At 49.4% G+C, this 27,325-nt stretch overlaps 1 protein-coding gene across 1 annotated transcript; it reads right to left on the reverse strand.

The window, feature by feature from the left end:
- Positions 1-23,214: 23,214 nt before the first annotated feature.
- LOC105467076 (early growth response 1) lies at positions 23,215-27,042 on the reverse strand. The gene is made up of 2 exons (XM_011716430.3): positions 26,451-27,042; positions 23,215-25,769 (listed from the first exon to the last, which is right to left on the reverse strand). The coding sequence occupies exons 1-2, from the start codon at positions 26,758-26,760 to the stop codon at positions 24,445-24,447; spliced, it is 1,635 nt and encodes a 544-aa protein (XP_011714732.2). The 5' UTR covers positions 26,761-27,042; the 3' UTR covers positions 23,215-24,444.
- Positions 27,043-27,325: the final 283 nt, after the last annotated feature.

Below are 27,325 nucleotides of genomic sequence, written 5' to 3' on the forward strand. Positions count from 1 at the left end.
CTGGGGGAGAAAAGCGGGGCAAAATACGAAACTGGCGGGGGCCAGCGGGACCCCCAAGTCGGTCCGTCCCTCGCCTCCCGCGCCGGGCCAGGCCCCGCGTTCCCGTCCCTCCCGCCGCCGCCCCCTTCTTGGCAGCAGGTCCCCTGGCCGCGGGCTCCGGGGTTGGGCGGGCCCAGAGGACCGGGCTCCCAGCCCGCGGGCCGCCAGCCAGACGCGCCGGGAAGGAAGCGCCTTGTATGGGCCTGGGGCCGGGAGGAAGCGCCTTGTAGGGCTCGGGGAGGAAGCGCCATACATGGCGCGGGGCGGACGGGGGCGGGCCGGGGGTGGGAGCCCGCCCGGGATGGAGCCGTTTCCGCCGGGGCCTCCGCCGGCCCCGAGCCTCGCAGCCGCGGGCGGGGCCCAGGGGCTCCGGGATTCTATGCGGCCTCGACGCCTGCGGGCCGGGCGGGAATTCCAGCAAGGCTGCGCGCGCTCTCTGAGCCTTTGTCTCTGAGCCTCGGGCCCTCTCCCGAGGCTGTGGTGAAACGAGAGGCTGCGGGGGAGGCCCGCGTGGCGGCTCCGGGCCCTCGCAGTTGCAGGCTGGAGGGGCGGTTTCCCAGATGCCGGCTGGACGTGCCTGTTTAGCCTCTTCCCAGCCGTCTCGGGCCCGGGAAGCCTGTACGAAAGGCAGAACGAGGAGCGGACGGCCACGGGAGAGATCTTTCCAGAAGGAAATAGGGCACCCTGAATCTGGAGTTTTCCTTTCCAGTTCAGACATTGGGGTTCCAGCCCCAGGGTCTCCCCTTGCCAGTCGGGTGATGCTGGGACGGGTACTCACCTTCTCCTGAGCCTGTGTCCTCATCTCCTCCGTGAAATGGGAGTGAGAGTTCCTGCTGTGCAGGTTTGTGGAGATAATTAAATGAAATGGGGGCTGTGTCAAGTGCCTGACGTGGCGTAGGTGCTTTGGCAGTGCCAGCTCCTCAGTCCTCTGTGCCCTTTCCGTGTTCGGGAGTGAGGGCCATTCTCCCTGGAAGCCCTGCCCCTTGAGGGAGACCCTCCTCCTTAGGCATCTCTGGGGCCTCCTCGCCAAGACTGGGCCTTCTCCATAGGCATGCCTGTGGCCCCACTGCCCCAGTGACCTGCCATCCGTGCCTGCTGCCCTCCTCTATCTACCCCAGAGCATAGGTAACCTCCTAGACCATCCTGTGAAAGCAGAAAGAACCTGGAGAAGTCGAGATTCCCATCACAGCCAGAAACTGGTATCTAGGACACTGTCCCCTCCCACGCCTGCTGTCAGTACCACACCCACACATTTCACCAAGAGATGGATATCAATCTCAGAGAAGCATTTCCCAATCCTCGCTTGCTGGCCGTGCCCTGCCCTCATCAGTCCTGCCTGTCCCGGAGTCCCACTGAAATCTAACCTGAATCCTCCTGTTCCATCCTGCTGAGCAGCAGTCCGCAGCCCCTGATAGATTCCAGGCAAGTTTGTGGACACACAATAGATGCATGTCACCCACGGCCTTGTTTCCTTTCATCCCTGTCAGGCAAGGAGGCTGTCGTTGGCATGGTAACCTTCCCTGTAAAAGTTGCAGCCCTCAAGGATGTTTTTCAATTCCAGCAGGGACACAGCTCCTTCCCCTCATTGTAGACTACGGGGTGACATGTAGCTGTGTCATTCTGGCCTCCCCCGGAACGGGGACATGGAGCTGGCAGCACAAAAGGATGGGTTCGTGGAGGGCAGCAAAAGGCTTAAGGGAGATGCCAATTGGATCTCTGAGGAACAGGTTCCTTCTGTCCTATGTGCTGATCCTCTGCCACCCAGAGAAACCAGTTCTGAGGCCCAGAATATTTTGGGAGACTCTTGGGATCTCATGGCAAAGGATAAACACATATCTTCGCTAGAACCAGGCCCCTGACAAATGGCATGAGGCCCAGGGCTTAATTCCCTAGAATAAGCTGATAAATCATAAAACCTCCAAAATCCAGCGATTTCCTTTCTCTTCAGTTCCTCTGTGGAATAAATGAATATTTATTAGCCATCTCCCATGTCCCAGCTTCCCATACATCGTTTCAACTAATTCTCCGCACAGTTCCTATGAGGGACGTATTACAACATTCATTTTACAAATAGGGAAACTAAAATTTGGGGAAAGAGCTCAAGCAACTTGACCAAAAATTGCACGGCCGTGGAGTGGCAGCACCAGGGTTGGGACCCTGTTCTTCAGAGCCCAGCCCCTTACCTTTTCCACTAGTTCTGTGTTCCTTTATATTTGTTTCTGTGCTACAGGTAAAAATAATCTTCCCCGCAGGCCCCAAGGCACTGCCTTTCTAGGGAGTCCTCAGCAAGGAAAGGTGGCATCAGCATCTGCCTCTGGGCCCATGTGTTCCTGTGTTGCCCTGCCTGGCACTGCAGCAGCCCCAATCCAGAGGCTTCTCCCTGCCAGCTGCCTTGTCTCCGTCATGGAGTTTCCCCGGCAGAGGGCAAGCGGAGGGAAAGTGGTTCCCAGCTGCCAGCTTCATCTAGGCAAAATTGCTTTGGAGCCAGCCCTGGCTTCCCTCAATCCCTCCGGAGGAGCACATTCAGCTCCCCTGCAAAAAGGAGGCGGGGAGAGACACAGAAAAAAAGGGAACTTCCATGTCTTTCTCTCCCTGGCTGGGAAGCACTTGGCTTTGGGCTGCCACTCATCTTGTAGGTGGGGAAGATTAATACTGATCCTCTTGAGATTACAGAAGTCTCTAAAATGAACCCTTGGGCAGAGCTTTGTCCAAGAGAGATGCTCATAGGAAAACCCTGGATCTGAGTGCGGTGGGAGGGGAGAGGCAGGTCTCACCAAGGACAGAGATCCCTGGATCTCCTCCTGCTCTCCCACGAGCTCTCTTCTGAGTGCATTCTTCTGTCCAAAAAGATAAGAAGGGTCATTTCCAGGCAAATGGAACAGGGTCAGGGAGAAAGCAAGAGGAGGAGGGAACTATTGAGTTTTGACCTTGAGCAAAACAGGGGAGGTGTTGATAGTGTTAATAGTTAACATTTACCCACAGTGTGTCAACCACTCTTCATTTATTATCTCATTTAATCGCCCCTCAGGTAATCCTACTGTTATCTCTGTTTTAGAGATAAGGAAATTGAAGCATATGGACTCCTCAATAACAACTCCCAATTAATGAGAGAGTTGGCCAGCTTGGACAACATGGCAAGACACCCCTGCTACCAAAAATACAAAAATTATCCAGGCGTGGTGGTGCATGCTGTAGTCCCAGCTACTCAGGAGGCTGAGGTAGGGGAGGATTGCTTGAGCCTGGGAGGTCGAGGCTTCGGTGAGCCGAGATTACACCACTGCACTCTAGCCTGGGTGACAGGGTGAGACTCTGTCTCTAAAAAAAAGAGAACTGGCCCAGCATTCTGTAGACATTGCCTCATTTAACCCACATAAACCAATGAGATGAAACCATTATGGCCATTTTATTTTGCTTTTTTTTTTAAACTTTAATTATTTTAAATGTCTTATTTTTTTTTAACACATACTAGAATGAGAATTACTGCCATTTTCTACAGGTGAAAACTGAGGTTCAGAGAAGTAGGGAACTTGCCTGTGATCATGAAGTATGTAAATGGCAGACCAAGGGCTCAGAATTTGGGTCTGTGTGACTCCAGAGCACGCGTGCTTGTCCTCTTTGCCCTGCTGTCTCCCGACTCACCAAGGCTTCTTCACCGCCCCTAGGGCACCTGCTCAGATAGGCTGAGACCACAAAAATCTGCCCACACCTATATTTCCCTAGTGCTCCACACACAGATGAAAACTTGGCCGCTGTTCACTTTGTTTTGTTCACACTTGCCACCAGAGCATGTATGGGGCGTGGACAGATAGGCATGGGTGATACGGGGCCCTGTGTCTTGGGACTTTGGCTGTCAGCTGGCCTCTCTCTCCCAACCTGGACTCCAGAAGCAGGAGGAGACTTGAGAGGTCTCTACTACCCTTCTGAAGCCTTGAAATTTTCCTAAGAGACCAAGATGTCTCAATTGAACAGCCTCGGGAGATCTGAAGACCCAAGGAGGTGCTTCTTGGAGAAGAGGCTGGAGAATCCAGCAGTTTTTTTGTTTGATGGTTTGTTTCTTTGTTTGACACCACGTCTTGCTCTGTTGCCCAGGCTGGAGTGCAGTGGTACCATCTTCACTCACCGCAACCTCTGCCTCCCAGGTTCAAGCGATTTTTCTGCCTTAGCCTCCTGAGTAGCTGGGACTATGGGTGCGTGCCACCACGCCAGGCTGGAGTGCAATGGCGTGATCTTGGCTCACTGCAACCTCTGCCTCTGGGGTTCAAGTGATTCTCCTGCCTCAACCTGCAGCTGGGACTACAGGTGCGCACCACCATGCCCAGCTAATTTTTTGTATTTTAGTAGAGACGAGGTTTCACCATGTTGGCCACGCTGGTCTCGAACTCCTGACCTCATGATCCATCCACCTCGGCCTCCGAAAGTGCTGGGATTATAGGCGTGAGCCACTGTGCTTGGCCAAAATGCAAGAGACACTCGCCAGAACGGGCTCAAACCACCCATCTCCAGAGTTGGAGGCAAGCACACCAACTGACTGCACCATACAAATGGTCACTAATTTTTATATTTTTAGTAGAGATGGGGTTTCACCATGTTGGCCAGACTAGTCTTGAACTCCTGACCTCAAGTGATCCACCCGCCTCGGCCTCCCAAAGTGTTGGCATTACAGGCGTGAGCCACCGGCCCGGCCAAGCCCAGCAGTTTTAATCAGGGAGACCTCGGCCAGGCACAGTGGCTTACAGCTGTAATCCCAGCACTTTGGGAGGCTGAGGCGGGTGGATCACGAGGTCAGGAGATCGAGACCATCCTGACTAACACGGTGAAACTCCGTCTCTACTAAAAATACAAAAAATTAGCCGGGAGCAGGGGCGGGCGACTGTAGTCCCAGCTACACGGTAGGCTGAGGCAAGAGAATGGTGTGAACCCAGGAGGCAGAGCTTGCAGTGAGTGGAGATCACGCCACTGCACTCCAGCCTGGGTGACAGTGCAAGACTCCGTCTGAAAAAAAAAAAAAAATCAGGGAGACTTCTCATCTATCACTGAAGGCCTTTAACCAGCCTGGCTCCCATAGCTCACAGAGCTCCTCTGCATGGTGATAGGAGCATGACTCCAAGGCTCCCACCCACGCTGCGGGCCTGAGGGGGTGGGAAACACTTGAAATCCTGAGTCAGAGGAAAGGTTCCACTTCACTTTCCCTGGAACAGAAAGCCAAGGATGCAGCAGTCTGTATGGAGAAGAAGGGGAACTGGAAAGTGAGAAAGAATAGTGCTCACTTCCTTCCCTACCACCTCTTATTTTTAAAACATTTTATTTATTTATTTTTTGTTCCACCATATGTGATTCATGCTCATTGCAGAAAATACATGTGATGGAAATAAGCTTCGTTAGTTTGAGTGTTTCTCCTTGTTTTCTCTCCTCAAAACCATCCACAAAAGGTTTCCAGCTCAGAATTCATGCCCACTCCCAGCTCCAGGAGTCTGCTCTCAGCCATCTCCAGTCCAGCATCTTTTGTAATACAGAATCGAAATGAGTGGGTGAGGGTGCTGGTTAGAGACAGAAGGAGATGGAGAACTAGAGAGGCTGAGAGAAAGAAGAACTTAGACAGAGAGGCTAAATCCATCTATATGATAAAGAACAGGGAAGGGGAAGAGAGAAGGGAAAGAGAGGGGGTAGAAAGGAAAGGTTAGGAGGAATTTTATAGAGTACAGTATTGCTCTGAGGCATTAAGTAGACACCTTGTAGTTTTCCAAATCAAGATTGGATTTATTTTTGTTTTCTGTCTCCAGGATCATAATTCTTTATTTATTTATTTATTTTTTTTGAGATGGAGTTTCGCTCTTGTTGCCCAGGCTGGAGTGCAATGGCGCGGTGCAATGGCGCGATCTCCGCTTACCACAACCTCTGCCTCCGGGGTTCAAGTGATTCTCCTGCCTCAGCCTCCTGAGTAGCTGGGATTACAGACATGCACCACCATGTCTGGCTAATTTTGTATTTTTAATAGAGACAGGGTTTCTCCATGTTGGTCAGGCTGGTCTTGAACTTCCGACCTCAGGTGATCCTCCCACCTCAGCCTCCCAAAGTGCTGGGATTACAAGCATGAGCCACCACACCAGACCAGGATCATACTTTTTTATTTGCAGCTCCATGGAAAGCCTTGACCATGTAGACATTCAGAATTTCTTTGGGGTTCCATACAGGAAAGTACAAAATATTGTCATTTGACAAATGAAAGAAGAGGCTTGAGTATTTATCATGATTTCTTTACAATTATGATTTAGTCTAGAAAAATTCTGGCTAACCAATGCAAACGGAATGATAGAATTATGAAATCACCCTTTGGCCGAGTGCATTGACTCATGCCTGTGAACCTAGCACATTGAGATGCCAAGGCGGGCAGATCAATTGAGGTCAGAAGTTCGAGACCAGCCTGGCCAACATAGTGAAACTCCATCTCTACCAAAAATACAAAATTAGCCGGTTGTCATGGCATGCGCCTGTAGTCCCAGCTACTCAGGAGGCTGAGACAGGAGAATCGCTTGAACCTGAGAGGTGGAGGTTGCAGTGAGCCGAGATACGTCATTGTACTCCAGCCTAGGTGACAAGAGCGAAACTCCATCTCAAAAAAATAGAAAAACAAAAAATAAATAAAATCACCCTTTTAACCCCTAATGAGATAATAGATTTAGATAAGGATCATTGATCATTGGAGATTTCTGTAATCATTGCATGAAAGGTATAGGGAAACTTTGTAATGCCAATGATACTTGGACCCATCAGTCAATCTGGGTTTTTTCAGAGACAGGGTCTCCTATGTTGCTTAGGCTGGAGTGCAGTGGCTATTCACAGGTGCAATAATAGCTCACTCTAGCCTCAAACTCCTGGGCTCAAAGGATCTTCCTGCCTTAGCCTCTTGATTAGGTGGGACTACAGGCACCTGGCTGCTTAATTCATTTTAACATCACGCACACAAAAAGATAACTACCCAAGAGAATTGAAAGCATGTGTTTGTACAGAAACCTGTACATAATGTTCACAGCAACAAGTATTATTCAAATAGCTAAAAAATGGAAACAATCCAAATGTCCATCAACTGATGAATGGATAAATAAAATGTGGTATATCCATATAATGGAATATGATTCAGACATAAAGAGGAGTGAAGTACTGAGACACGCTACAAAATTGATGAACCTTGAAAACATTATGTTCAGTGAATGGACCCAGACACAAAAGGCCATATATTACTTAATTCTATGTATATGAAATGTCCAGAACAGGCAAACTGGTAGAGACAGAAAGTAGATTAGTAGTTGCCAGTGATTTGGGGGCGGGGGGGTGGTAAGGAATGGAGAGTGTCTGCTAACAGGTACAGGGTTTATTTTGGGGATAATTGTAATGTTCTGGAATTAGTGGCAATGGTTGTGCAACACTATAAATATACTAAAACTCATTGAATTGTACACTTTAAATGGAGAATCTTATGTTATGTGAATTATATTTCACCATTTAGAAATCCCATATAGGAAAGTAAAGAGAGAGAGGAAAAAAAAAACCCTAAAAATTACGTGCTTCTTGTTATGTTGCAATATGAAGTGTATAGCATTACCTAAAAAGTGAACCCAAGTTGGATCCAGCCTCTGGGTATAATAACCAGTTTATGTGAAATTGATGAGCTAGAAGGACATATTGAACAGAATTATAAGGGGGGGGGAACAATGCAATGTGTACAATTCAAAAAGTGAGAAATTCTTCAGGACAAATAACCTGGTTTCTTCAGTAAATAGATAGCAAAAGGAACTAGTGTGGCTGAAAAGAAATTTAAAAGACATCGACCAAATGCAAAGCTGTCTTTTTTTGGTTCTGATTCAAGCAAAATAACTTAAAAATACTTATGAAGATATACACTGAAGTATTTACAGATGAAATTATATAATGTCTGGGATTTGCTTCAAAATAATCGAGTGTGTGTGGGTGAGGGTAGGGAAGAGGGTGTTATAGAAAAAACAAGACTGCTGTGAATTGATCATTGTTGAACTGGTTGATAGATACAGGGAGGTTATTACATCATTCCCCCTACTTTTGAGGATATTTAAGATTTTCTACAATAAAAATTATGAAGCTTGATCTAGCCACAAAATGGATATTTAGAATTTATTTTTAGAATTTATATGTGTGCGTGTGTGTGTGTGTATATATATATATATATATTTTTTTTTTTTTTTGAGCCTAGTCTTACTCTGCCCCCCAAGCTGGAGTGCAGTGGTATGGTCTTGACTCACTGCAACCTCCACCTCCTGGGTTCAAGCAATTCTCCTGCCTCAGCCTCCCAAGTAGCTGGGATTACAGGCACCTGCCACCATGCCTGGCTAATTTTTGTATTTTTAGTAGAGATAGGGTTTCACCATCTTGGCCAGGGTGGTCTTGAACTCCTGACCTCAAGTGATCCGCCTACCTCTGCCTCCCAAAGTGCTGGGATTACAGGCATGAGCCACCACACCCGGCCTAAATTAAGATTGAATAATTGTCTGGGCATGGTGCCTCATGCCTGTAATCCCAGCATTTTGGGAGGCCAAGGCAGAAGGATTGCCTGAGGCTAGGAGTTCAAGACCAGCCTGGGCAACAAAGTGAAACCCCATCTCTATAAAAAATAAATTACAAATTAGCTGGGCATGATGGCACAGAACTGTAGTCCTAGATACTCTGGAAGATGAAGCGGGAGGGTCACTTGAGCTCAGGAATTCAAGTCCAACCTGTGCAGTATAGCAAGCCCCTGACTTCTATATTAAAAAAAAAAATTTGCTGGGCGCGGTGGCTCAAGCCTGTAATCCCAGCACTTTGGGAGGCCGAGGCGGGCGGATCACGAGGTCAGGAGATCGAGACCATCCTGGCTAACATGGTGAAACCCCATCTCTACTAAAAATACAAAAAGAAATTAGCCGGGCGTGGTGGCGGGCGCCTGTAGTCCCAGCTACTCGGGAGGCTGAGGCAGGAGAATGGCGTGAACCCGGGAGGCGGAGCTTGCAGTGAGCCGAGATCGCGCCACTGCACTCCAGTCTGGGCGACAGAGCGAGACTCCGTCTCAAAAAAAAAAAAAAAAAAAAAAAAAAATTTAATGAAAAGATTGAATAGGCCGGGCGCGGTGGCTCACACCTGTAATCCCAGCACTTTTCGAGGCTGAGGCGGGTGGATCACGAGGTCAGGAGATTGAGACCATCGTGGCTAACGCGGTCAAACCCTGCCTCTACTAAAAATACAAAAAATTAGCCAGACATGGTGGCAGGCCCCTGTAGTCCTAGCTACTCAGGAGGCTGAGGCAGGAGAATGGCATGAACCCAGGAGGCAGAGCTTACAGTGAGCCAAGATCGCACCACTGCGCTCCAGCCTAGGTGACAGAGTGAGACTCTGTCATAAAAACAAAAAAGAAAAAGAAAAGAGCCGGGCGCGGTGGCTCACGCCTGCAATCCCAGCACTTTGGGAGGCTGAGGTGGGCGGATCACAAGGTCAGGAGATGGAGACCACGGTGAAACCCTGTCTCTACTAAAAATACAAAAAAATTAGCCGGGCGAGGTGGCAGGCGCCTGTAGTCCCATCTACTCAGGAGGCTGAGGCAGGAGAATGGCGTGAACCCGGGAGGCGGAGCTTGCAGTGAGCCGAGATCGTGCCACAGCACTCCAGCCTGGCGACAGAGCGAGACTCCGTCTCAAAAAAAAAAAAAAAAAAAAAAAAAAGAAAGAAAGGAAAAGAAAAGAAAAGATTGAATAATTGAGTTTCAGGTAGCCCAGACCTTATTGAAAGCTGAAATTAAAAAGCATGCATACAATCCGAAGTGATCCATCTAAATTATTGTCATTATTGCTACATCAGAAGTAGAGGACTCTCCTGAGGAGACTTGAAGCTATGTAGCTTTTCAGACACCCAGAAACACGATCAAAAGTAGTGGCGTGCCTACACACTAATGCCATCTCAGTCCCTGTTGCCTTCAGGAAAAGTACAACCCCCTGGACTCTCACTGAGGGCCTTTCAAATCTAGCCCTAACCTGCCTTTCCAGCCACATTCCCTGCCCCTCCCCTCCATGCTTCCTGCCGCCCCACCATTAATTTGCTGGTTCCTGAACACACCTCCCTGGCTTTGCACTTGCTGTTCCCTTGCCTGCACGTCCTCCTGTGAACTCCTAGTCTTCCTTCTACACCCCGTTCCTCCATCTCTCCTCCTTGACAGAATTAGTCACTCCCTGCCCTGTACACACCTCTCATATATCACACTATGGTAATTATTTCTTTCTGAATCTTTCCCCATGCAATGTGGTGCTGCCCCAGACTCTATCCTGTTTATCTGTATGTGCTGAGGGCCTGACATAAAGTAGGTATTTGATAATACATTTTGGATAAATTTTGATCTATTCATGACAGAGCAAAGGAGCCACATAGACTCTGGATGAACTAGTACTGAGGATGACCCCAAGAGAGTCACCCAGACTTGAACTCTTCTTTCTAAGGGGTGCCTACAAAATTGTAGAACAATAAAACAAAGTCTGACTCAAGAATAACCAACAGGAACACCTGGCTAACACCAATTCAGTAATAAGCAAAAGAAAGAAATTTAAGAGAAAGGCTTTGAGCCTAGTGCTTTGTGTGAGTTGTATATGGGGAATGGAGATGGAAAGAGAATTCAGTGATGGGGGCGAGATCTCACGAGTTCTCTAAGAAATAGTTGAGGGAGCTTGGTGAACTAATAAAATAACACTTTCTGGTTTCTAAAAAACCTACAGCCCCCAAATTTGGAAGCCAACAGCAATTGTCTGGTGCTTCCATCCCGCCAGCCTCTAACAGACAGACCATCCACTTACGGGGAATGTTAAACAACTTGCATCCACTCAGCAAAAGCCTAGAGGCCTGAGTCCCTAGGAAATCTTTCCCATCTTTGTTTGTTTTGTTTTGTTTGACACAGTCTTGCTCTGTCATCCAGGCTAGAGTGCAGTGGCGCATCTCGGCTTATTGCAACCTCCGCCTCCCTAGTTCAAGCAATTCTCATCCCTCCATCTCCAAGTAGCTGGGATTACAGGCACCTGCCACCATGCCTGGCTAATTTTTGTATTTTTTTTAGTGGAGATGGAGTTTCACCATGTTGGCCAGGCTGGTCTTGAACTCCTCAAGTGATCCACCCACCTTGGCCTCCCAAAGTGCTGGGATTACAGGCATCAGCCACCACACCAGGCCTGTTTTTCTTTTTTTTTTTTTTGGACGGAGTCTCCCTATGTCGCCCGGGCTGGAGTACAGTGACGCGATATCCGCTCACTGCAAGCTCCACCTCCTGGGTTCATGCCATTCTCCTGCCTCAGCCTCCCGAGAAGCTGGGACTACAGGCGCCCGCCACTACGCCCAGCTAAATTTTTTGTATTTTTAGTAGAGATGGGGTTTCACCATGTTGCCCAGGCTGGTCTCAAACTCCTGGGCTCAAGCAGTCCACCTGCCTCGGCCTCCCAAAGTGCTGATATTATAGGCATGAGCCACTGCGCCTGGCCAACATTACCTTTTTAAAGAAAAAACAAAAAAAAGCATTATTTCCCCCATGAAGTAGATGGGGAAACTGAAGCCCATGGGTTAATGACCTAAAGGTTTGCTTTACGAAGGCTGACAGCTGGGCCTGAGGTGATGGAAAAAGTGTTTCCGAGTAGAACTAATATACTTCTGAAGAGAAAGTTGTAAGGACCTTGACAATTTCATTAGCCAAAAATGAAATCTGGCTCGAAAGAGAATGAACGATGATTCTGAGGAGACAATGCAGGGGAGTCATCACAAAACTGGTGACAAAATTGGTTCTGAGGCTGCTGTAATAGGACTGGAAGCAGTCACCACTGGAGAGTCCCTGTTTCCTGGGGACTTGAGGGCACTAGAAATTGTGTTAGTGTCATTAACAGAAGATTGAGAACACTGCCGTAGCTGACCCGTGAAGGCTTACAAATGGACCCAGTTAGGTGCATCTGAGACTATTAAATGGGTGGTTCTGAGATGATAGTTTGAGCTGGACAGTTGGTGTTGAGGTGACTGAAAATTGGTTTTAATAAGGCAGCTGGAGGGGATGCACTGTTTGTGAGAAGCCAGTTTCAGGGAATTCAAAGTTGGTTCTACTGAGATTCAAAGGTGGTTAGCAAGGCTGGGGTGGTTGAGTTTCTCCTTCTCCCAGAGCCCCTCCAAATCCTCAGAACCAACTCTCCCACCATAGGTGCTCTGTTAATTTGTTCAACAAATGAGGCCTAGTTTGGTTCTCAGTCTTCTGGTCACTGGAGCTGAAAAGGTTCTAGGAAGTGAAATTGGTTCTGAGGAGAAATGAGCTTCCAGGGAGGCTGAGTTGGTTTTCTCTGAGGACGGCACCCACTGCTGGTTCTGTGGAAATGGTGACTTCTAGATTTATCTGGCAGTTGAGGAGCCACCCTGGCCCAGGTGGGCTGCCTGTTCTTTTGTTTTTGTTTTGTTTGTTGAGAGGAAGTCTCACTCTGTCGCCCAAGCTGGAGTGTAGTGGCGCGATCTTGGCTCACTGCAACCTCCACCTCCTGGGTTCAAGTGATTCTCCCACCTTAGCCTCCCAAGTAGCTGGGGCTACAGGTGCCCGCCACCATGCCTGGCTTATTTTTGTATTTTTAGTAGAGACGGGGTTTCGCCATGTTGGCCAGGCTGGTCTTGAACTCCTGACCTCAGGTGATCTGCCCACCTCGGCCTCCCAAAGTGCTGGAATTACAGACGTGAGCCACAGCGCCCGGCAAGCAAGGATAATGTTTTAAATATTCCAGCTGGGCGTGGTGGTTCACACCTGTAATCCCAGCACTTTGGGAGGCCGAGGCAGGCAGATCACTTGAGATCAGGAGTTCGAGACCAGCCTGGGCAACATGGCAAAACCCCATCTTACTAAAAATACAAAAATTAGACAGCATGGCAAAACCCCATCTTACTAAAAATACAAAAATTAACCAGGCGTGGTGGCACATGCCTATAGTCCCAACTACTCGGGAGGCTGAGGTAGGAGAATCGCTTGAACCCGGGAGGTGGAGGTTGCAGTAAGCCAAGATTACGCCACTGCACTCCAGCCTGGGTGACACAGCAAAACTCTGTCCCAAAAAAAAAAAAAAAAAAAAAAAACTTCGTAAGTTATAATTTACATACCATAAATTTCACCCATCTTTGTGTATAATTCAATAACTTTCTTTTTTTTTTTTTTTTTTTTTTTTTTGAGGCGGAGTCTCGCTCTGTCGCCCAGGCTGGAGTGCAGTGGCCGGATCTCGGCTCACTGCAAGCTCTGCCTCCCGGGTTTAGGCCATTCTCTTGCCTCAGCCTCCCGAGTAGCTGGGACTACAGGCGCCTGCCACCTCGCCCGGCTAGTTTTATGTATTTTTTAGTAGAGACGGGGTTTCACTGTGTTAGCCAGGATGGGATAACTTTCAGTAATGTAAACAATTGTTCAAACATAACAATACAGTTTTAGAATATCTCCATGATCCCCCAAATAGCAAACTCATTGGCAGTCAATAACTCTCTCACACCCAGCCCCAGACAACTACTAATCTGCTCTCTGTCTCTATAAGACTTTTGCATTTTCTGGACATTTCATATAAATGCAGTCATACACTATGTAGTCCTTTGCACCTAACTTCTTAATCGAAATGTTTTGAGGTTTACGCATGTTGTGGCAACATCTGTATTTTGTTCCTTTTTATTGCTGAGGCCTATTTCATCGTTTGGATATACCACATTTTGCTTATATGTGCACTGATTGAATAGACACTTGGATTGTTTCCACTCCGGCTATTATGAATAATGCTGCTATGAACATTTGCATGCAAGTCTTTGTGTGAACATATTTTTATTTCTGTTAGGTAGATACCCAGGAGTAGAATTGCTGGGTCATATGGTAAGTGTACGTTTAACTTTATAAGAAATAACTAAACCATTTTCCAAAGTGGCTGCATCTTTTTACGTCCCCACCAGCAAAATGTGAGGGTTCCGGTTTATTCACATCCTCATTGATACTTGTTATTGTCTGTCTGGAAAGAATAACTGTGAAGGACAGCCCCCACACATGCCAGGTCATCAGCAAGTGTCAGTTTATCAGAGTGGGGAGCACAGACCCAGACCTGCCTTCCAGCCTCCGCTGTCCTTCTCTCCTCTGGCGGCTCCATAGCCCCACACTCCTGATGTCCAAAGAGGAAAGAGAAAAGTTTTAGTTACAGTACTAAGCCCAGTCCGAGAGGAGAAAATGTGGTAGATTAGAGTCTGTGACAACCAGTGGGTGAATGGGGCCCGTGTTCCAGAAAACCCATCAGGAACCATCCACAGGAGATGGTGATAAAGGCAAAGTGTACAGATAACCTCTCGGGACTAGTCCCCCAAGGGCAGCGTCCCATATCACCTGACCCTTAGCCTCTTCCTGTTTTTGAGATAGGAGTATCTGATCAATCCCAGGCTCACCCTCTCCCAGACACCTCTCCTCTTTAGAAAAGTATCACCATGGACTTTTGTCCATTTGCTGAGCTGACTAAATAATGACAATCTACTTTGCTTAGCCCAGATACCTCATTACCAGGAAGACAGAAACAAATGGGGCCTAGCATGGTGGCTCACGCATGTAATTCCAGCACTTTGGGAGGCCAAAGCAGACAGATCACTTGAGGTCAGGAGTTCGAGACCTCTACTAAAAAAACAAAAATTAGCCGGGCGCAGTGGCACGCGGCTGTAGTCCCAGCTACTCAGGAGGCTGAGGCAGGAGAACTGCTTGAACCCAGGAGGTGGCAGTTGCAGAGAGCCGAGATGGCGCCATTGCACTCCAGCCTGGGTAACAGAGTAAGACTGTCTCAAAAAAAAAAAAAAAAAAAAAGATAGAAACAAATGGGAGAGAGCTTGGAGTAGAGCAATAAAAATGACAAAGGGGCCAGGGCAGTAGCTCACGCTATAATCCCAGCACTTTGGGAGGTTGAGGAGGGTGGATCATGAGGTCAGGAGATCGAGACCATTCTGGCCAAGATGGGTAACCCCATCTCTACTAAAAATACAAAAATTAGCTGGGTGTGGTGGCACATGCCTGTAATCCCAGCTACTCGGGAGGCTGAGGCATAAGAATCGCTTGAACCTGGGAGGCAGAGGTTGCAGTGACCCGAGATCCTGCCACTGCACTCTAGCCTGGTGACAGAGCGAGACTCTGTCTCTTAAAAAAAAAAAAAAAGATAAAGAGGCTGGCTCTGTTTGCTTGAGCAATGATTAAAGGAAGCAAATCTTTTAGGAGACCTTGACTCTGAGTGTGGGAGAAGATGGGTGCTTCTTTTTTTTTTTTTTTTTTTTGAGACGGAGTCTGGCTCTGTCGCCCAGGCTGGAGTGCAGTGGCGCGATCTCGGCTCACTGCAAGCTCCACCTCCCGGGTTCACGCCATTCTCCTGCCTCAGCCTCCCGAGTAGCTGGGACTACAGGCGCCCACAACCGCGCCCGACTAATTTTTTGTATTTTTAGTAGAGACGGGGTTTCACCGTGGTCTCGATCTCCTGACCTTGTGATCCGCCCGCCTCGGCCTCCCAAAGTGCTGGGATTACAGGCGTGAGCCACCGCGCCCGGCCGATGGGTGCTTCTTGTGTTAAGCACCAGAGATGTGAATAAATGTGGCTATTGTGGGAAGAAGGAGCCAGAACAGTTTGGGGGAAACTTTGGAATAAATGTGGACACATCTACATAAGGACTTGTACTCCAATGATCACAGCGGCTTTATCTGTAATAGCCCCAAAGGAACCAGCCCAGATGTCCCTCCACAGGGAAAAGGATGAACAACTGAGGCATAGCCATATAGCAGAATGCTACTTGGCAATGAAAAGGAGTGAACTATTTGCAGTGTACACACAGCAACATCAATGTATCCTGAACATTGATGCTAAGTGAAGGAAGCCAGATCAAATCAAGGACATATGGAATAATTCCATATATGAGACACTCTATCTTCTTTTTCCGGCTGGAACCATGAAGGGTATAGAAGAGAAGAAGGTTACTGCTATACCAGAAACCCTTAAGAAAAAGCAAAGGAAGCCAGGTGCGGTGGCTCACGCCTGTAATTCCAGCACTTTGGGAGGCCGAGGCAGGCGGATCACCTGAAGTTGGGAGTTTGAGACCAGCCTGACCAATATAGAGAAACCCCTCTCTACTAAAATTACAAAATTAGCTTGGTGTGGTGGCATATGCCTGTAATCCCAGCTACTCAGGAGGCTGAGACAGGAGAATCGCTTGAACCCAGGAGGCAGAGGTTGAGTGAGCCAAGAACGCACCATTGCACTCCAGCCTGGGCAACGAGAGCGAAACTCCATCTTTAAAAAAAAGAAAAGGAATTTTGAAAAACTGAAAAATCAAGCACCTGAGAAAGAAGTTTGCCCAAAAGATGCTTTGAAAGGCAAGGAGGAGGTCGGGCGTGGTGGCTCACGCCTGTAATCCTAGCACTTTGGGAGGTCGAGGTGGGTGGATCATCTGAGGTCAGGAGTTCAAGACCAGCCTGGCCAACATGGTAAAGCCTGGTCTCTGCTAAAAATACAAAAATTAGCCAGGCATGGTGGCAGGCACCTGTAGTCCCAGCTACTCGGGAGGCTGAAGCAGGAGAATCGCTTGAACCCGGGAGGCAGAGGTTGCGGTGAGCTGACATCGTGCCCGTTGCACTCCAGCCTGGGCAACAAGAGCGAAACTCCATCTTAAAAAAAAAAGAAGAGGGCCGGGCGCGGTGGCTCAAGCCTGTAATCCCAGCACTTTGGGAGGCCCAGGCGGGTGGATCACGAGGTCAGGAGATCGAGACTATCCTGGCTAACATGGTGAAACCCCGTCTCTACTAAAAATACAAAAAACTAGCCGGGCGTGGTGGCGGGCGCCTGTAGTCTCAGCTACTTGGGAGGCTGAGGCAGGAGAATGGCATGAACCCGGGAGGCGGAGCTTGCAGTGAGCCAAGATCACGCCACTGCACTCTAGCCTGGGAGACACAGCGAGACTCCGTCTCAAAAAAAAAAAAAAAAAAGAAGAAAAAAAAGAAAAAGAAAAAGAAAAGAAAGCAAGGCAAGGAGGAAGCTTATCTGTGAAAAAGAAAAGCACTGTCACAAGGAATATAGGCAGATGTACATAACTGAAATTCGAATCGCAAGGATGGCAAGAAAAGCTGGCAACTTCTATGTACCTGCAGAACCCAAACTGGCATTTGTCATCAGGATCAGATGTATCGATGGTGTGAGCCCAAAGGTCCAAAAGGTGTTGCAGCTTCTTTGCTGTCGTCAAACTTCAGTGGAAACTTTGTGAAGCTCAACAGGCTTCAGTTAACATGCTGAGGATTGTAGACCTATATATTGCATGGGGGCACCCAAATCTGAAGTCAGTAAATGAACTAATTTATAAGCGTGGTTATGGCAAAATCAGTAAGAAGTGAACCGCTTTGATATATAACACTTTGATTGCTTGAGCTCTTGGTAAATATGGCATCATCTGCATGGAGGATCTGATTCATGAGATTTATACTGTTGGAAAATGCTTCAAAGAAGCAAATAACTAGCTGTGGCCCTTCAAATTATCTTCTCCACAAGGCGGAATGAAGAAAAAGACCACCCACTTTGTAGAAGCTGGAGACACTGGCAACAGGGAGGATCGTATCAACAGGCTTATTAGAAGAATGAACTTAGGTGTCTACCATGATTATTTTTCTAAGGTGGTCGGGTAATAAACAGTACCTACTCTTGGCCGGGCACGGTGGCTCATGCCTGTAATCCCAGCACTTTAGGAGGCCAAGGCGGGTGGATCACAAGGTCAGGAGTTCGAGACTATCCTGCCTAACACTTTGAAACCCCGTCTCTACTAAAAATACAAAAAAATTAGCTGAGCGTGGTAGCAGGCGCCCGTAGTGCCAGCTACTCGGGAGGCTGAGGCAGGAGAATGGTGTGAACCCAGGAGGCAGAGCTTGCAGTCAGCTGAGATCATGCCACTGCACTCCAGCCTGGGTGACAGAGCGAGACTCCGTCTCAAAAATAGAAAAAACAAACGAACAAACAAAAAACAGTACCTACTCTCAAATTGAAAAAAAAAAAAAAAGAAAGAAAATAGAGAATGCAAACTGATTCACGGTGATAGATCAGTGATTGCCCGGGTACAGGGGTGGAAGGGAGGAAAGATTACCAAGGAGCATGAGGAAACTTTTGGAGGTGATGGTAATGTTCAGTATCATAATTGCGATTATTTCACCTATGTACACATAGGTCAAGACTCATCAAGTTGTACACTTTATATGTACAGTTTATTGTTCATCAGTAGTACCTCCAGCCGGGGCAACATATTGAAACCCCATCTTTACAAAAAATACCAAAATAGTTTCTTTTTTTGTTTTTTTAATTTTAAAAAATTTTATTTATTTATTTATTTATTTAGAGACAGAGTCTTGCTCTGTTGCTCAGGCTAGAGTGCAGTGGCGCTATCTGGGCTCACTGCAACCTCCGCCTCCCAGGTTCAAGCACTTTTCATGTCTTAGCCTCCCGAGTAGCTGGGATTACAGGTGTGTGTCACCATGCCCGGCTAATTTTTTTGTATTTTTAGTCGAGACGGGGTTTCATCATGCTGGCCAGGCTGGTCTTGAACTCCTGACCTCAGGTGATCCCCTAACCTTGGCCTCCCAAAGTGCTGGGATTACAGGCATCAGCTACCGCACCTGGCCTAAAAAATACAAAAATAGTTAAAAATATATTTGTTTGAAACCAGGTCTTGCTCTGCTGCCCAAGCTGGAGTGAAGTGGCATGATCTCAGCTCACTGCAGCCTTGACCTCCCAGGCTCAAGCAGTCCTCCTACCTCAGCGTCCCGAATCTCTGGAACTACAGGCGTGGGCCACCATGCCCAGTTTATTTTATTTTTTTGTACAGACAGGGTCTCCCTATGTTGCCCAGGCCGATCTTGAACTCCTGGGCTCAAGCAATCTCTCGCCTCGGCCTGCCAAAGTATAGTAATTATAGGTGTGAGCCACCATACACAGCCTTCAATAGAGTTGTAATAATAATTTTTAAAACCCTAAGTGCCAAGGAGAATGGGCTTGTGGAGAGAACTCCCTGGAAAGAGAAATTATCTTTTACTTGCATCTGAGTTGCTGGGCCACCGATCTGACCCGAGAGGTCATCTGAAGGAAGCTTAGACTCAGAGGCTCTCCTAGGCCCTAGTAATGGAGATAAGGAGACTGGGAGAAAAATTACTGAAGTAGAGGGTTAGATTTGCTATTTGGGTGCAAAAATCTTATTAGCACCCAAAGGTTTCTGGGTAAAATGTTGAAAGGTTATTTGCTTGACATCTGATTATTTTAAACTTGGCCTCATTTCCCTTAGGACTCTGGGATATTGCTCTGCCCAATGGCTTCCCCTCTCCAACTGCACTAAGTGTGGACTGAAACAGTGAAAACAGTATGGATGCAGGGAGGGGGACTGGCAGGGAATACCTCTGACCCTATAGTACCCTTACCTGGCTCCAGTTCCATACCTGGGAGATAGGGGCAGTTCTGAATAGGGGGAAGGTAGAAGGAAACACACTGAAAACTCCAGCTTGCCGCACACCCCGGGCCAAGCTCCGCCTTCCTGAGTGCTTGGAATCTTTCAAAACAGGTGAGAACGAGGCTGAACATTCCTGAAATTCAAGCAAAAAGAGTACCTTTCAGGTAGGAGGAGGAAGGGTCAAGGGTCTTTAGGACCTGGTTCTTTTACTTCAGAATCAAAACCTATCCTTGTCCTCAGCCCAGTCCCCCACCCCCAACTCCCTTCTACCCTACTCCTCTCTGTTCTTCCTTACATTCCTGAAGCCCTAGACAATGTCCCCAGGTAGCAATCAATTGTTCAACACTCTCCGGGACCCTTCTCCAACCTTAACCTTTATAATGATGAGAGCTCTTATCAGCACTGTCTCGTGCCCTTGGTTTTCTATTTCCCTAGCAGGAGTAGGAATTTAAATAAACACTCATTATTCTTATATTTTTATTTTTGTATCAGCCAACACATTCATTATACTGTAGAACTGTAAAAGGGAGCAGCTTTTTGCCCCATTCCCTATTTCAGCCATGAAAAGAAACTTAAGTTTGGACTGTCAGAACCTAAAGAAACCCTGGCAACAGGACTAATAAAAATTAGTTAGCAGCCAAATGTGTTGGCTCACGCCCGTAATCCCAGCACCTTGAGAGGCCAGGATAGGAGGGATAACTTGAACTCAGGAGTTCGAGATCATCCTGGGCAACAAAGTATGACCCTCCCATCTCTTAAAAAAAAAAAAAAAAAAATTAAAGGTTGGGTGCAGTGGCTTACGCCTGTAATCCCAGCACTTTGGGAGGCCAAGGCGGGCAGATCACCTGAGGTCAGGAGTTCAAGACCAGACTGGCCAACATGGTGAAACCGTCTCTACTAAAAATACAAAAATTAAGGGGCTGGGCGCGGTGGCTCACACCTGTAATCCCAGTACTTTGGGAGGCCGAGGGGGGCGGATCACGAGGTCAGGAGATCGACATCATCCTGGCTAACACGGTGAAACCCCATCTCTGCTAAACATACAAAAAAGTAGCTGGGCGTGGTGGCGGGCGCCTGTAGTCCCAGCTGCTCGGAGGCTGAGGCAGGAGAATGGTGTGAACCTGGGAGGAGGAGCTTGCAGTGAGCTGAGATCAGGCTACTGCACTCCAGCCTGGGCAACAAAGCGAGACTCTGTCTCAAAAAAAAAAAAAATTAGCCAGTCCTGCTGGTGGGTGCCTGTAATCCCAGCTACTTAGGAGGCTGAGGCAGGATAATCACTTGAACCCAGGAGATGGAGGTTGCAGTGAGCCGAGATCATGCCATTGCACTCCAGCCTGGGCGACAGAGCCAGACTCTGCCTCAAAAAATAAACAAAAAATAAAAAATAAAAAAAGTAGTCATCTATAGTGCATCTGTATTCTCAGCTACTTGGGAGGCTGGAGGAGACTTTGAGCCCAGGAGTTCAAGGTTGCAATGGGTTGTAGTCACACCGCTGCACTCCAGCCTGGGTGACAATGAAACCCTGTCTCAAAAATAAAATAAAATAAAATAAAATAAAATAAAATAAAATAAAATAAAATAAATATTAGCTAGCAACAAGCCATCTGCATGAGAATGACCTTGTTATCAAGGCCAGTTCCAGGACCCTATCCCAAATGTAAGGTATCAGTCAGCTGCTCTGTTCATGGGGCCTGGGAATCTCATTCTGATGAACTTGTAACATACAAGACCCTCTGCTTTAAAGGAACAGAGTCTCAGTGCTCCTTCTTTCATATTTTATTCTTGCCATGTTTTGTTTCTTGGGAGTCTGGAGTGAGAAACTCTTAAGAATGTGTAACAGGCATGGACTTGTGTTCCTGGGCCTAGAGTGAGATGGGGAGGGGTAGGTGGGGCTGAGAAGAGGTGTGCCAATACAAATATTGTCCCATCAGGACCTGGCAATTTTGCCAGGAGGCTCACAGGGATGTGTCCCTTGCTAGAGAAAGTGCCCAGTTCCCCCGCTCTAGGCTGAGGAGTCTGGTGCCATGGGAAAGGGCAGAGGTCAACAGCGTTGGTCAGGGAAGGCTAGACTGCACGAGAAAGAATTGGGCCAATGTCAGGGGGTTATTGGAATTCCTGTGGCTCCAGAAAGCATGGGTTGAGAACCACCTGGGAGACCCTTAGAGGAAGGAGAAGAGGTAGAAGCAGATTAGACTTTCACTTCACTCCGGGCCTGATAACCATACCAGGTCAAGGGGATACCTCATTGTCCCTCTGATTTTAGGGGTCAGAAGTTGGGAGAGGAGGCAAGGCTTGGGAATTCCAGGACATCAACTCTATTGTACCCATCCACCCAGTGAATGGTGGAGTCTGACCAATTCATAAAATACTTAGATATCAGGGTAGGAGGTAGTGCTTCCACTCAGTAATCCATCTCATCCACACTGCTGAGTAGACTCAGCCAGTGTCCTCCCTGCCTCACCCACAAACCAAGTCAATCGGGTTGACTCCTGCTTGTGCTTCCTAACTCAATTTTTCTACCTTTCCTAATTCCCTGGGTGGGTTGGGTGCCTTTCACTGTGCTCCCAAAGAGCCCCATTCTTGCCCATATTGCATAACACAATACCATGTTGTAATTTTTGTCTTATATCTATCTCCCCAGCCAACAATCCACATTCCTGGAAGAGGAGCTCCTCCCATGGTGTCTGTCATGGCCAGGTCAAGGCCTCTCACAGAGTATGCAGATGCTTATGTGCCCACAGGGATTGCCCCAGCAGTGGGAGTGGTCCCTCAGGGGACTGAGGCCAAAAGAACCTAGAACCTCAGGCCTCCTACACAATGGGAACAGATTTGGCCTGGATGGGAACTTTAGACTCCAGGCCAGCCTTCTGCCCACTCTATCCTCTGTCCCACGAAGCTGCCAAGGATGGCAGTTCCAGCTGGCAAGTAATAAGAATTTCTTCCTGGAAGGATTCTTGGCTTGAGAACTGGCCTTTACCTCTTTTAGGCTTCTTTGATGACCTCAAGTTGCTGGGGACATGGGGAATGGGAGGGAGAGGCTGAGTTGGCCCCAGCATTGTTACTGTTTCCCCAAAGCCCTTGTGCCCACTTCTTACCTCCCCTAACTGCACATGGCAGGGATTCCCAAGATCACAGATTTTCCAACCCTGAGTAGAGGTGGGGGATGGGACTGGCCCAACATTTGATGCCAGTAGAGTAGTACTGCCTCTGGTCACACATGTCCCAGCCCTAACTCTGGCCTTTCTTGGCTTTAGCTAACCAGGGTAAAGCTTCAGCTCAACAGACTGAGGAGGAACAGGCCCATTATCAGGAAGAGAAGAACCCCAGCCTGGGCAACAGGGCAAAACCCTGTCTCTATAAACATTAGCCGAGTGTGGTGGCATGTGCCTACAGTCTAGCTACTCAGGAGGCTGAGATGGGAGGATCACTTGAGCCTGGGAGGTCAAGGCTGCAGTGAGCTGTGATTACACTACTGCACTCCAGCCTGGAAGGATAGAGCAAGACCCTGTCTACAGTCACAGACTCAGTCCTCAAAAATAACGAACTCCAGTTTCACACAGTGGCCTGACTCTGGCTGGAGGATCCTTGTATCTCTAAAGGCCATCTTCAGAAAACCTCATAGCCCTCAATAGGGCAGAGTCCTTCCCCTAACCCAGGAAACACATACCCAATCACAGCTACTTTATTTTCCTTTTAATTTTTTGGAAGGATATACACCACATATCCCATGGGCAATAAAGCGCATTCAATGTGTTTATAAGCCAAACACTCACTTTGTTTAAGCAAACACAAGTACAAAGTAAAATAGAACCACAAAATAATGAACTGCATGTTCATAACATACAAAAATCGCCGCCTACTCAGTAGGTAACTACAACATTCCAACTCCTGAATATATTTATAAATTTACATTTTCAGTTAAAAAAATAGACTTTTGAGAGTTCAGATTTTGTTTTAGATTTTGTTTTCTTACATTCTGGAGAACCGAAGCTCAGCTCAGCCCTCTTCCTTATTTTGCTCCCAAAGCCTCCCCCAAATCATCACTCCCTGTCCCCCTTAAGGCTAGAGGTGAGCATGTCCTTCACAATTGCACATGTCAAGCCATCAGCAAGGCGCATCACACAAAAGGCACCAAGACGTGAAACTTTTTAAACCAAAAGGACAAAGAAAAAACTTTCAAAAAAAAAAAAAGAAAAACCAAACCATATTTTGCCACATGTGAGAGTCCAGTCGAGCAGTATTTACAGAAAGGTTAACGGAACAACACTCGGACACATGCTCTGAGAATACCTAGGACTGCTGTTTCAAAAAAAAGGTTCACACTTATTGTCACAGCATCATCACAAAATAGAGGATCACCATTGGTTTGCTTGGCTTTTCTTTTTTTTTTTCCCCCAAGTGAGGACCTAACTCCAAATAATACAATAGAATATGCAAATTATCTTCACATCAAGAGTACCCCAAGAAAAATGAAATCCATGGCACAGACACTGTACAAGGGTGCAGGGCAGGGCTCTGAGGGGCCCAAACCCCATTTTGCCAACTCGATTTTCTAGCATTGAAGGGAGCAAGGGGTCAGGCATATGATGGAGATGATACTGAAATGATTTATCCAAAATCCATGCAAATCAAGTTCTTTGGATAGAGGTGAAGAACTTGGACATGGCTGTTTCAGGCAGCTGAAGTCAAAGGGAATAGGAATTGGGGAAGGGGAAGTGGGCAAAAAGGGTCGTTGGCCAATAGACCTTCCACTCCAAGTAGAGAGGGAGGACTTGGCTCTGAGAACCTCCATCTGACCTAAGAGGAACCCTCCTCTCCTACCGCCATCTCCTCCTCTTGTCCTTTAAGTCTCTTGTGTTTCTTTTTCTCCCTTTTCCCTTTGTTTCCCCTTTCCCTTTAGCAAATTTCAATTGTCCTGGGAGAAAAGGTTGCTGTCATGTCCGAAAGCCCTGTGGAGGCGCTGAAGGAGTTGGTGACAGCTGAGGAAGGGAAGCTGCTGACCTGGGCAGGGAAAGCAGGGGGAACGGAGGAGTACGTGGTGGCCACCGACGGGGAGGGGAAGCCACTGTGCACAGGGGATGGGTAGGTTGAGGAGCCGGGAGAGGAGAAGGAGGTGGGCACAGGGGACGGGTATGAGGTGGTGGCCGGAGATGGATAAGAGGTAGTAACCGGGGACGGGTAAGAGGTAGCAACCGGGGATGGGTAGGAAGAGAGAGAGGAGGTGGCAGAAGAGGCCACAACACTTTTGTCTGCTTTCTTGTCCTTCTGCCGCAAGTGGATCTTGGTATGCCTCTTGCGTTCATCGCTCCTGGCAAACTTTCTCCCACAGATGTCGCAGGCAAAGGGCTTCTCGCCCGTGTGGGTACGGATGTGGGTGGTGAGGTGGTCGCTGCGGCTGAAGTTGCGCATGCAGATGCGGCACTGGAAGGGCTTCTGGCCTGTGTGGATGCGGATGTGGCGGGTGAGCTCGTCAGAGCGGGAGAAGCGGCGATCACAGGACTCCACCGGGCAAGCGTAAGGGCGTTCGTGGGGGGGCGTCTTGCTGGGCCGGTTGGGGTACTTGCGCATTCGGCTGGGTTTGATGAGTTGGGACTGGTAACTGGTATTGAGGGCCTTCAGGTCCTGGGAGCCCGACTGAGTGGCAAAGGCCTTGATAGTAGACAGGGGGGTGAGCGAAGGCTGCTGGGTGCGGCTCTCCAGGCCCTGGAAGGGCTTCTGGTCTGGGGTACCCAGGCCCAGATCCCCCTGTTGCTGTGGAAACAGGTAGTCGGGGATCATGGGAACCTGGAAGCCACCCTTGGCGGCAGGGTAGGCAGGAGGCGGGTACTGGAGCGCTGTCCCTGCTGAGCCCGGGAAGGCCTGGCTTTGTGGCTCAGGGAAAATGTCAGTGTTCGGCGTGGGGAAGGTGGGTGCAGCTGAGTAAATGGGACTGCTGTCGTTGGATGGCACTGCACAGCTCAGGGGTGGGCTCTGGGAGGCGGAGGAGGAGGAGGCCGCTGGAGATGGTGCTGAGGACGAGGAGGCTGGTGGGTTGGTCATGCTCACGAGGCCACTGACCAAGCTGAAGAGGGGCTCGGGCCATAAGGTGTTGCCACTGTTGGGTGCAGGTTCCAGGGAAAAGCGGCCAGTATAGGTGATGGGGGGCAGTCGAGTGGTTTGGCTGGGGTAACTTGTCTCCACCAGCACCTTCTCGTTGTTCAGAGAGATGTCAGGAAAAGACTCTGGCAGGAGAGAGAAAGGGGAGGCCTGGTTACTGGAGAGCAATCACTGGAGGATGAGAACGACCCGAGCTGCCAGGCAAGAGGTCGGCCGGCTACCATTGACTCCCGAGGTAGTTAATAATTGATAGCAGCAGATTGCAATGTTCCTGAACCCGCTCCAGTGGCAGAGCCCATTTCAACAACAGCTGACGCAAATACGGAGAATCCCCCTCCACTGCAGCTCGCAGCGCTCCGCAGCGGCGGCTGCGCGGGCGAGGGATTCCCGCCAGCACCCCCACGGCCGCGGCTAGTGCGCGCCCCCAAACCCGGGCTGCCGGGACATCCACGGCCAAGGATCACGGTCCTTCCTTGGGGGCAGGCGGCAAGCAAGGCAAGGCAAGCCTTTCCGGGGGGAGGGGACCGAGCCCCGCTCATCAAAATAAGCCCTCCCCCTCCACCCACCCACGCAGCTCCAGAGCTCTCCATCCAAAACAAAAGCTCTGTCCTCTGCTGCTAGGGATGAGGGCCGGAGGTGGGCTGTGTGGGGTCCCTTGGCATTCCTCTAACACATGACCCTGGGGATGCGAGGAATGAAAGGGAAACCCGGCTCGCATCCTAAGATTCAGGAGCACTCCTGCGGTGAAGGACTGGACGCCAGGATGGTGGCGGAAAGGTTCCCCCTCAGCGTAGGCCACTGCTTACCTGCGGTCAGGTGTTCGTAGGGCTGCTCGCCCGTGTCCGCCTGAGGGTTGAAGGTGCTGCTGCTGCTGCTGCTGCTGCTGTTGCTGCCGCCCCCGCCGCCTCCACCGCCCCCGCTGCTGCTGCTGCTGTTACTGCCGCTGCCCTCAGGGGCCCCGGCGGCGCCGAGGAACTGGGGAGCCCCGTTGCTCAGCAGCATCATCTCCTCCAGCTTAGGGTAGTTGTCCATGGTGGGCGAGTGAGGAAAGGATCCGAACGGGTCAGAGATCTGCAGCGGGGACATCAGCTGCATCTCGGCCTTGGCCGCGGCCATCCTGGACGAGCGGGCTGGAGAGCTGGTGTCGGGGCGGGTGGGCGCAGCCCGGGGCTGGAGCTGCGGGGGACAGTTGCGGGGGCCTGGCCGGGTTACATGCGGGGCGCGGGGCACACTGAGGAGCGCACAGGTGGGGACCCCGACTCGCCCTGGGCGCGGGCGGGCGTGGACGCGCCGCGGCTGCGGAGGCTGGGACAGGGGCCGGTCCTGCGGCGGCGGAAGCTGGCTGCGGCGGCGGATGGCGGCGGCGGCTCCCCAAGTTCTGCGCGCTGGGATCTCTCGCGACTCCCCGGATCCGCCTCTATTTGAAGGGTCTGTAACTGCACAGGCCCGCCTCCGTCGTGACGTACATGGCCATATATGGGAAGCAGGAAGCCCTAATATGGCAGGACCAGCCGGGAGGACCCGGAGTGACGTGAAGCCCCCCATCCGACAGCGCCCGGCACCTCCATCCTGCACCCTGGGGCCCGGGCCCGCGCCCGCATCCCAGGTGCCCAGGCTTCGGGGAAGCCTAGAGCTCGAACCGCCGCCAGGGCCTCGGGACCCGCGCCGCTCCGGAGTTCCC

The sequence above is a fragment of the Macaca nemestrina genome, chromosome 6 (genome assembly GCF_043159975.1).
Source record: "Macaca nemestrina isolate mMacNem1 chromosome 6, mMacNem.hap1, whole genome shotgun sequence".
NCBI lineage: Eukaryota > Metazoa > Chordata > Mammalia > Primates > Cercopithecidae > Macaca > Macaca nemestrina.